The sequence below is a fragment of the Cavia porcellus genome, unplaced genomic scaffold (assembly GCF_034190915.1).
Source record: "Cavia porcellus strain 051 isolate PalLab524CR breed Dunkin Hartley unplaced genomic scaffold, mCavPor4.1 scaffold_9, whole genome shotgun sequence".
Classification (NCBI taxonomy): Eukaryota; Metazoa; Chordata; class Mammalia; order Rodentia; family Caviidae; genus Cavia; species Cavia porcellus.
This window is the reverse complement of record NW_026947492.1, coordinates 15,371,995-15,382,245: the sequence shown is the minus strand read 5'-3', so window position 1 is coordinate 15,382,245 and position 10,251 is coordinate 15,371,995. Positions and strand designations below refer to the sequence as shown.

At 45.8% G+C, this 10,251-nt stretch overlaps 1 protein-coding gene across 4 annotated transcripts in view; it reads left to right on the top strand.

The window, feature by feature from the left end:
- Positions 1-1,425: 1,425 nt before the first annotated feature.
- The window catches only part of Znf202 (zinc finger protein 202), a 13,953-nt gene continuing 5,127 nt past the window's right edge, over positions 1,426-10,251 (top strand). The window contains exons 1-3 of one of the 4 annotated variants that reach the window (XM_003472635.4): positions 1,426-1,547; positions 2,824-2,929; positions 9,174-9,671. In XM_003472635.4, the coding sequence (XP_003472683.2) occupies positions 9,237-9,671 (435 nt within the window). In that variant the 5' untranslated portion in view covers positions 1,426-1,547; positions 2,824-2,929; positions 9,174-9,236. Of the gene's footprint in view, positions 1,548-1,997; positions 2,168-2,823; positions 2,930-9,173; positions 9,672-10,251 lie in introns of those variants that run through there. The other 3 variants (XM_063255977.1, XM_013155650.2, XM_013155651.3) reach the window with 3 other exon arrangements.

Sequence of the window (10,251 nt, the reverse complement as noted above, 5' to 3'; positions counted from 1 at the left end):
GTAGTTCCATTATATAAATACTTCATACTTCATATTTGAAATGTATATTACTCACAAAAAGTCACCTACAAATCTAGTTCAGTTTATTCTTATTTTAAATCTTATCAGTGTAGCTGACCACATAACTGTGTCTCAGATCTGTTTCCTAGCTGACCTCCTTATTCATAAAGCTAACTAAATAAACTATTTTTTTACACTGTGGTAGTCCTGCACTATTTCTATTGTGATGATCCTGAATGAAGTATTTCTTGCTGTGCTTTAACAAATGTCACTAATTTTCTTCTTTAACACTTATGTGTTTTGATTGGTTATAGCAACATATTTATGAACTTTATACACTTCATATTAATATTTTAAAATATCAAATGAGATATGTAGACAAAATGTGTGTTATTTTAAAGTTGGGGGTTAGACTGGGCTGGGGAGGTCCACAGTCAGGGCTCAGAGCCAGAAAGAAAAAGTTTCTAGCAGGAATGTTTATTGAGGAACAAAAAAATACATACTCTAAATAGGGCTAACTTTTATAAATAAGGATAATACACTTGGGAGAGATCCAAGTGGGCAGACGCAGAGGTGCCACTGTCAGGAATGTAAATATACCCTCACAAAGGGAAAACAGGTGTCCAGAGATGGCAAACAATACAAGGTTGAGAGGTAAGTTTTCTTTCATTTTCCTAGAATTTGGGGAGTGGTAGTGAGTAGTAATTAGTGAGATGATTTCAAATCAACTAAGAGTCTCCAACTTCATGTGGGGAGGGGAGGTTTTGCATTTATAGCATAGGGCACCCCTTTGCCTAGCAACCATTGCTCAGATTGTCTTTGAGCTTGGTGTTCTCTGGGCTGTAGGAGCTCGTTCACGTGGTTCACCCCAGTTGCTTTCTTTGCCAAACTGCCCCAGGGCCTGTGATCAATCTCCAATTTCAGTCTCTTCCTACAAACATTATCGTCATGAGCTTTCACTATGCCCCAAAATGTGTCATTTAGACCCCCAGAGCAATAGCAGTAGGATGCTCACTTTATAAATGAGACATTCAAATTGTGAGAGTAGAGGGATTTGCCTGAAGCCCTGACAAAGTACATGCAAGAGCCAATTTTCAAAACCAAATTTGCTGTCTATTCTACCAAGCTTTTGGAAGGAACACGCAAAGAAAAAATAAATAATAGGTACCAAATCGAAAAAAAACGTAGAGGATTAAAAACATTAAAAAAGAAATGGGAAAACCTTGCAGTAGAAACTGCAGGCCCAGAACGTTAATTCATTCACCGAAGGAAGGGCGAGGAGGGGAAGAGAGGACTCCTGGGGAGGCCTTTAGATACAATCTCCCTAGGCGGCCCAGGTGGGTCACAGAGTAAACAAAACTTCCGACAGCCTAGAAAGGCTCCAGGGCGGCCAGGGGGCGGGGCGAGCCACCGCTTCCGGTTCCGGGCGCAAAGGCCCCACGTGTTCTGACCCGTTAGGCCCCGCGCGGCTGGGATCGGACGCCGCGGTTTCGGGCCCGAGAGGGTGGGGAAGAGAGTGGGGAGGGGCCGCCGGAGCTGCCTCAGCGGTGAGTGCCGGGGGGCCGGGCCGGGCCGGTGCGCACCGCGCGGGGTAGGGCGAGGAGGGGGAGGGACCGGAGACCCCGCCCCCGAGCCTGGGGACTCGCGCGGTCCGGAGGAGAGGGCGGCGGCGGCGTGCTGACGGGCTCCGGCGCGGTGCCCTCCGCGTCTCCTGGCGGCCGGAACCAGAACCTCCGGAGACGCGGGTGGCGCTCCCGGCTTCCTTGTCCTGCTAGCCGCCACCCTCCGCCTCCTCCTGGGGCCTGCAGAAAGGAGGTCCGTCCCTCCTATTGCTTCCCCGGAACCCGGGGAAGAAGAGTGGTCCCCCTTGGCTGTCCGTAGCCTTTTCTTAGCCCGTCTGTCAATTGCTCTCGAATCTTCCCAGCAGGCACCCTGCCCCGGAGAGCCCCAAGTCCTTCCACAACCAGCCTCTCCTCCAGCGCCTGCAGGCAGCCTCACCCGCGATCTTATCACCTGTGATCATATCACCTGTGATCGCGCTAGGTTTGGGAGCCCTGCTGGTCTGTGGCTTTTCAGCTGCCTCTGACAGATCCCGAGCTTCCTTCCCCTTCAACCAGTGACTGCTGTCTTCACTCGCAGCATTCCTCCCCCTCTACTAACAGCCAGGGTAGGGGCCTCTTCTCAACGTCCCCCTTTCCACAGCAGGAGTAGACCGCCTGCGCCTTGTCTGCACAACGAAAAGTTTATTCATTTCTGTGCCATCAGAAAACACAATACACCCATAGCATAGTGTGGCTTTTCCTCCTGAGCAATGGGTGCTCTTTATCTCAGACCCTTTAATGACCTGGCTTCGGTGGTCTTCGTGCTGGAAACCCTTAAGGGAAGCTCTTAGGCCAAACTTTCTTGAATCACTTTGGTCCTGCGGGTTGTGCCGTATCCTGGGTCTTGTTGAGAGACTGGGCTTAGAACCGTGGTCTTTTCTGTCCCTGCACTGCAGGTTACACCCAGGGCAGCTACACTCAGAATTTGTGAGGAATGTAGTGGAGAACTTCATCTCTCCTTCCTCCTCCCGGCTTCTCTTTCACACTGCCCATGGGCCTTGATCCAGAAGGCACCTTTAGGGAGGTGGTAGGACCGCTACAGCGGGCTTGTTGGTGAGAAGTGTGTGACAGCAGAGCAGTTAGAGTTCGTGGCCATTTGTTGGGTAATTTTCTGCTAATTCTGTCTATCATAAGAGAGTGTGCAGAGTTGGAGGGAGGATGGGAATTTTTCCTCCTAGGACTAGAAACCTGTGATTTCTAATCTTTCCTCATTTTCCTCCAGCTGTACCCCCTTTGTCTCTGTCAACTGTATCACAGTACACAGTTCAGGAGCACAACAAGGTTTCCTGCAATGTGAGGGACTCTTGGGCATTACATTTATAGATGAGGTAAGTTACATGTTTGCAACATTTGTCTCCACTTCATTTCATATAGGCATGAAATAGTTCTAGACTTCCCTGTTTTGACTTCCTGTCCTGTCATCAGCAAACCTTTTCTTTAATGTGGCTAGGAAAGGTGGTTCCTTTCTGAATAAACCTCCAGTTTACTTCCTTTGCCGCAGGTAGTAGTTCTCAGGCTTACTATCTTTTTTTTTAAGCTTACGATCTTGAAGTGCCTGTAAGGCTTGTTAAACAGAGGTTGCTGGGGCCCGCCCCCTAGAGTTTAGGGTAGTAGGTCTGCTCTTGGAGAGTTTACATTTCTAACAGGATCTCATGTAGTACAGGTGCTGGTCTGAACACATCACTTTTGAGAATCACTGCTTTTGGCCACATTGCACATTGCAGAGTTTGGGGATCAGAAGACCTTGTGAGTAATTCTGTCCTGGAAACTAGTAATCTATTCTTTTATAGGTAGTCACACCACTGAGGTCTGAATTCTTTTGTAAAAGTGTGCTTTTTAAAAAAGTAGTTCTGAATGTTTCATCTCTTTAGGCCCAATTTAAGAGGAGGAACTGATGAATTTCCCCTTTGGTTTTGTTAATTCTCTTGATAGGTTTCTTACTTTGAACATATAAATTATACCCATTTTGGAGGTTTTTGCTGTGAATTCCCAAATTTTTTCAGACTTTAAAAATAAATTTCTTACCGAGCTTTTTTAATCTTTATATCTGCCCAGCACCTGAAATAGTGGGGCACACAGAGTGGAGGCTTAGTAGATGTTTGTGGATTGGATGAACCCCCATCTCCTGCCCTCCAACCCTGTAAAGAGTTTGTCTTTACTGGTGTTCTGCAACCCAGTAACACAGGGTAAGATTTATTAAGATGCCACCTGAATCTCCCAAGAAACTGAAAGAAAGGCTAATGACAAATTCTTCCAGCTATTCCTGAGAAAGCTTTATTTCCCAGAATCCCTGGAATCCATCATTTTCTGAATCTTAGTGCTTCTGTATCCAAGTTAGGGGAAGAGAAATAAAGAAGTCTTACTTAAATTCAGTACAGGTTTATCGAACTGCTCTTGCGCAAACTACACAACAAAGTAGCAGACACAGGGAATATATCCTTGCCTGGACATGGCTCACAGAGGTCAGACAGACACTATACTGTGTCTACACCAAGTATGACTTCCAGGATTATTTCTTTTTTGTCTGTGACTTCGTCTGCAGTGGAAATCCTGCATCTTAGATTCCTGTGGTTCAACAAGTGGGGTGTCATCCTTCCTCATGTATTCTGTGCAAGGGAGCCTCAAACAAAGCAGAAAAAATCCACCCAAACCAAGTGATGGGGTAGCCTGACAGGTAATGTTAATTGCAAAGCCAAAAACAGTGACTGTTTATCATTTAAGTCTCCCTTTCTCAACAAGATTTCAAAGAGTTGGAAAGGAAAAGAAAATATATTGAGCAGCTACCTTGCCAGATTCTATACTGAGGGCTTTGTGTCTGCAGTTCCTTAGTATCCATGTGCTACAGCAGTGTTAGCCATGTTTCAAGGATGACAGGCTTAGGAGAGTATGTCACATGGGTAATAAACAAGCATTCGCATTCATAGCCAGTGGTCTGGAGCTCCTGACTGCTACATAGCAGCATAGATGAACAACTGTATATATAGTACAAAAATCAACAGCTTTGGAAAAGAGCAGTTGACAGTTCTATTCCAGAACAGCGGGAGGAGCTATTGAAAGGTCCTAGTTGGCCCCAGCGAGCAACATGTTCAAATTTCTGTATTAGGAGTCTTTAGGAAGGATATCAATGTCTTCTAGAAGTAATAATTTGAATCTAGTCATGGTTTTCTTCTAAGAAAACCTTATCATTTAGTAACCAAAAAGACCTCAGTCTGGTGCAACATGAAAACAGTGAGGGGTTCCAGTCTAGTTCGTGGGTATTGGTTCTTGGACTTTTAAGACCATAGTGCCTTGCACGCCTGCCTTGCAGTGACAGAACGTAGGTAGAAAGGGAAGGTGCTGAGCAGTTTTGTGTAACGAATCATGACTATAGTTGCATCATATTATTTAATGTCTGCTTTTATGTTTATAAAAGTTGATTCAGTGCCCAGAGGAAAACAATTTCTTTTTCAAATGCCCAATTTTATGTGACTTGCATTTGGATTATCTCCAGGGAAACTTGAATATTTTTTGTGGTTCCATTTCTTTTGAAACCACTAAGAGTATTGTGTTTTACTCAAAATGCAAGCAATATGTTTTTCTTCATTTGCCCACCGTACCATTTGCTGGCCAAGTGAATATACAAAGGTTAATACGACATGGTATCTGTGCTTCCAAAGACAGACTTTTAAAACCTCAGTCAGTGTTCTCTGCATTCATCACATATGAAGTGAGTGTCTGTCGTGTGCCAGGCATGCGGCGGGGACAGTGTGTCCCACCCTTGGAGCTTTATAGTCCACTAGATACTGTAACCAGAGGAGTTTGGGGGGAATTTTTTTTGTTTGTTTTGTTTTGCTTTTTGAGACACAGTCTCACTATGCAGTTCAGGCTGGCCTTGAGCTCACTTTGTAACCCAGGCTGGTCTTGAACTCGCAATGATCCTCCTGCCTCTGCCTTCCAAGTGCTGAGATTACAGGTGTGCATCACCACACTCAGAGGAGCAGTTTTTTGTAACACAATTCCTGCTGTGATACAAGGAGGCTCAATTCCCTTGGCGGTATAGTCCTAGGGTTTCAGGGAAGGCACCTGGAAGGGTGATGTCAGAAAAATGAATAGAGTTAAGCAAATGAAGGAGATTGAAAAAGGTGTTTCAGATGGCATGAACCTCATCAGAGAAGCCCACTGTGGGCATGAGAAGGAGACCTGAAGCAGTTCACTCAGTCGTGGCTGAGTGAGGGAATGGCAGTCGAAGGAGGAAGAGGTGGGTAGGGACCGGGTCTTGGAGGGCCTTGAATGTCATGTTTTAAAGGGTTTAATTGTTATACAAAGGATATTGCAAAGCTGTTGTCAGATTTTATATGTGAGATCGTTCCCCATTGACATCTTTTTGCAGTAGTGCAAGGAGAGGTAACACAGAGGAGTTTCCTGCCCATTTGAATGCTTGCACCACCCACCTGTGCCACTTCTTCCTGTCTGTCTCCCAGAAACTAAACAGGAACTGTGCAGGTTTCAGAAGTAGAAATAAAGGCTAGAGAATTAATTTCAAGTTCACTGAAGTATACTTCAACCAAAATATGCTTTGTAGGGTTTGAGGTTCTAATACTTTAGGCCACATGTGGACTGTTGTCTGGGGGTAGAGACAGGGTCACTGAACCATTTTCCAAGTCATTTCATGAGCTTAGAGATGCCTGTTAGTGTGGCACTGCTGATAATGCATTGAGGATGTGGTCACTTTTTAAAGACCCTGGTAATGTCTTCCGGTGGGTTGTAGTGGCTCATTCAGGGGATGGCACCAGAGGTAAAGACAGGGATGGATTTGAAAGACATTTTAGAAGGTAGAACAAGGTTCTGCCTTAACAGAAATTACAGGAATTGTGAAGGAAAATATTGCTTCTTGTTAAAGTGGGAAGAAAGCTTCAGACTGAAAGTTATATTCATTTTAAATGCATTTATTGTACACTTTATTGTAGCTGTTGGAGAAAAATGAAAAACACTGTCCCTGACTTCAAGGACTTTCACAGGAAAAATTATTATAAGCCACATGCTATGATAGAGATGCAGCCAGGATGCTCAAGCACTTAGGTGATTTCTGACATATCTTCCAACACTGGCGGAATGAAATTATAGAAAACACCTAAAAGGGATGAACCCTAAGCCCTGTCTTCAGAAGTAAGACAAGCTTAACCTAATCAAAGATGCAGAGAAGGGCAGCATGTTTAAAGTTCAAGTGTCAGGTTTCAATGTCACCTTGTTTCTCTAGTGAGAGAAACCCAAAAGGTGAATGAGGAGTGTGGCCAAGGTGGATCTGGGGAACAAATAGAGTGTATTCACCTGGGAAGGGGAACAAGGGAGGGAGAAGAGAGAAGGGAAGGAAAGGACAGGATAGGAAAAAAATGGGAGCAGAGCTTCTGTAAATGGGGAGTGGAAGAAGGGTTGAAGGGAGGAGAGGAGAATAGGAGAAAAAGAAAGATAAAAATCAGGGCCAATGATCGGGGGAAGAGTAGGACCTTTGCAAACTCTGTGTGTGTGTGTGTGTGTGTGTGTTTCTAAAAGGGTTACAGAGGAGAGCAAACGGAGCAAGGTGGGAGTCACTTAACAGTCCACACTTAGAAGTTTGTTCACCTGTCAGAACTGATTGAAAAGTCTTAAGAGACAACCAGCCCTGCCAGATGATAAAGCAACTGAGCCCCACGCCAAGAAACCAGAACACACACTGGAAGCAGAAGTGGCACTTTACCCAGCGGACCAGGGCAAGGAGCGCAGGGCAGTGCTGAACTGGGTTTTTATCACAGTTAAATGGGATAGGTATTGTTTTGGTCATGGGCTGAGAGCTGTGGGTAGCTCTTGTACTTTTTGTGTAACGTGTCTTGCTCTGGAGGAGGCTGGCAGAGGGTCTCTGTTACAGGAGGTATTTCCTTGTTCTTGCATTTAGGCTCTTACAACATGTCAATGGACCTTTTGTCCCTATGTTTGGGCTTTTACAATGCAGGGGTCGCTGGTCACTGTTGGCCAGATCTGTCACCAAGAGACCTCCCTCTGGTGACACTATGACTAGTAACTGGAAGGTTGACTCTGGAGGCAGGCAGCTCACATTTGGTGGCAGTTGTAGTAGTTCTGATGAGAACTAAAGAATGGAAAAGAAGAACCTGTTAAAAAGGAATGCCTGGCAGTCCTGGCAGCTCTGAAGAGCAGGGGAGCAGCCTTTACCAGGTTCCTGGAGACCGCAAGAGCTCTCACAGGGAGGTCAGCAGAGCCTTCACTGTGTGGTGCAGGCAGGAAGCCAAGAGAAAAGGGAAGGGTATGAGGCTTGGAAAGTAGGTTAGGGTTCAGTATGAAGCAGCTCATGTGCATGACCAGGATTTGGGATTTACCTTAATAAATAGCAAGTTACCATTTTCAACTATTGCATAAGTATTTGGAACTGTAGTTGTGTGTGTTTGTTTTTGTTTTTCTTTTTGTTTTTTGATACCAGAGATCGAACTTGTTACTTTGCGCTTGCCAGGCAGACACTTATGCGACTGAGCTATATCCCTGACCCTTGGAACTGTAATTTAAACAGTGGTTGACACTAGGATGCCACCTGTTTTCTAAGCACTTCAAATGTACTAATGCAGTTAATCCTCATAGCAGCTCTTGGATGGGCATCCTTATAATCTCCATTGTGTAGACAGAGAAACCAATATATAAACAAGAGAAAAAGGCCATACTAGTAAACAATAGAGCCCAGATTTAACTCACTCAGTCTGAATGAGGACTACCACTCTTAGCACCTCATTCAGTTTTTCTCAGCCAGGGGTCATTTGAGTACAGCAGGTAGCATTTCTAAAGATCCAGGTGTCTAGACTGACGGTATCAGAATGTGCTTGCATCATGCATGAGAAAAGCTCCAGGGTAGTTACTTGCACTTGCTCACAGTTGAGTACTGCCCGGGAGCCCAGTTAGGAGGTCCTGCCAGTGTGCAGGCAAGGTACGCTGATTGCCAGAACCTCAGAAGTCAGCCCTTTGGAAGACTGTGCAGGAGACAGATGTAGCTATTAAGGGGTAGAATTGCTTTAATGAGCTGTAAGCAAAGGCAAAGAATCAAAACTGACTCCAAAGACTACACAATTGAGGGCTACTTAGCAAGTGTGAGCTCAGGCAAGGAAGGAAGAAGGGTGGGCGCGGGAGTGAGGATGATGAGTTTTGAACACTTCAGTTTGAAAACCCATAGATTGTCCAGTTGGAGTTGCCATAACAAGATAAAGTTTACCTTTTGTGGTGCTTGTGTCTGGGTGTTAGTGCTGCAGCTAAAGCAGTCAGCAGGAGGGAAGTTGAGGAAACCAGTTTAGAGACAGGATGGAAGCGGTAGCATGCATACAGTAGGAATTCAGTGTCTTCATATCAGATATTAACCTTGCCTAGCAAAGAGAGTCTAGGGCCATACTTTAAAGCATGAATTAGCCTATCCCAGTGACTTTCATTGTAAAAAAGTTACAGAGACTGGGGAAACGGCCTTCACTCATTTGAAGAAGTGTGTAGAAGATTTTGATTAAGTCAGGATTGTTATCGCTGTGCATAATTTTAGGCTCATGCTATCGTTTTACTTCTCTACTTTAGGTCCCTTGGGAGAAAGTCCTTGAGGTGCCCAGGTTGAGACAAGAAGGGGTGGCAGTGTGAGAGATGGATGGTGTGAAGCTACCCCAAAACCAGGAAATGGCTACAGCCTTGGAACCAGAGGACCAGGATCTTTGGGAAGAAGAAGGAATTCTGATGGTGAAACTGGAAGATGAGTTCACCTGTAGGCCGGAGTCTGTCTTACAGAGGGATGACCCTGTGCTGGAGACGTCTCACCAGAACTTTCGATGTTTTCGCTACCAGGAGGCAGCAAGCCCGCGAGAAGCCCTCATCAGACTCCGAGAGCTTTGTCATCAGTGGCTAAGGCCAGAAAGGCGGACAAAGGAGCAGATCCTAGAACTGCTGGTGCTGGAGCAGTTCCTCACCGTCCTGCCTGGAGAGCTACAGAGCTGGGTGCGGGGCCAACGGCCAGAGAGCGGCGAGGAGGCAGTGACACTGGTGGAGGGTTTGCAGAAACAGCCCAGGAGACCAAGGCGGTGGGTGAGGAGGGGGAGTCCTGATCTGTGTGATGTGGAGGGGGATCGTCTACCGGGTAGCCGAATTAGTGGGGAAGACTTACAGGGCCCCCTAAAGTATCCATTAATCAGCCTTGCCCTTGGGGTGCTCCTAGGATCCATAAGCACAATAGGGCAGGGTGTGTGTGTCTGTGTGTGTGTGGCTTTCTGGGTCATGGCTTTGGTTTTCTTTCTTTGGGTATTGAACCTCAGCTTCCTGGGGAAGAGAATTTTATGACTTCCTCTGAAGTCTCCTAGACTCTTAATCTTAGACCCTCTTCCAAAGTGGTAAGCAGGGGAGGCAGATGACAAAAGAGCTTTAGGCAGGCTGGGTGGAGGTGGGAAGGATAGGGACCTCAGAACCCTGGGTAATAAGAGAAAGGGTTGAGACAAGTGAGAAATCAGTATAGTATCTGGGTGCCCCCTGCCTTGTCCTGGCGAGAGTTTTCAGCTCTTTGCATGCCCTGGTGGAACTAAAGCCTCTGCTCATCTGGGTCCATCTGGGAGTTTTTCCATAGGTGGATTCTAAAGTAAGCTCTGATCATAACCTGGAATTCCTTCCTGAC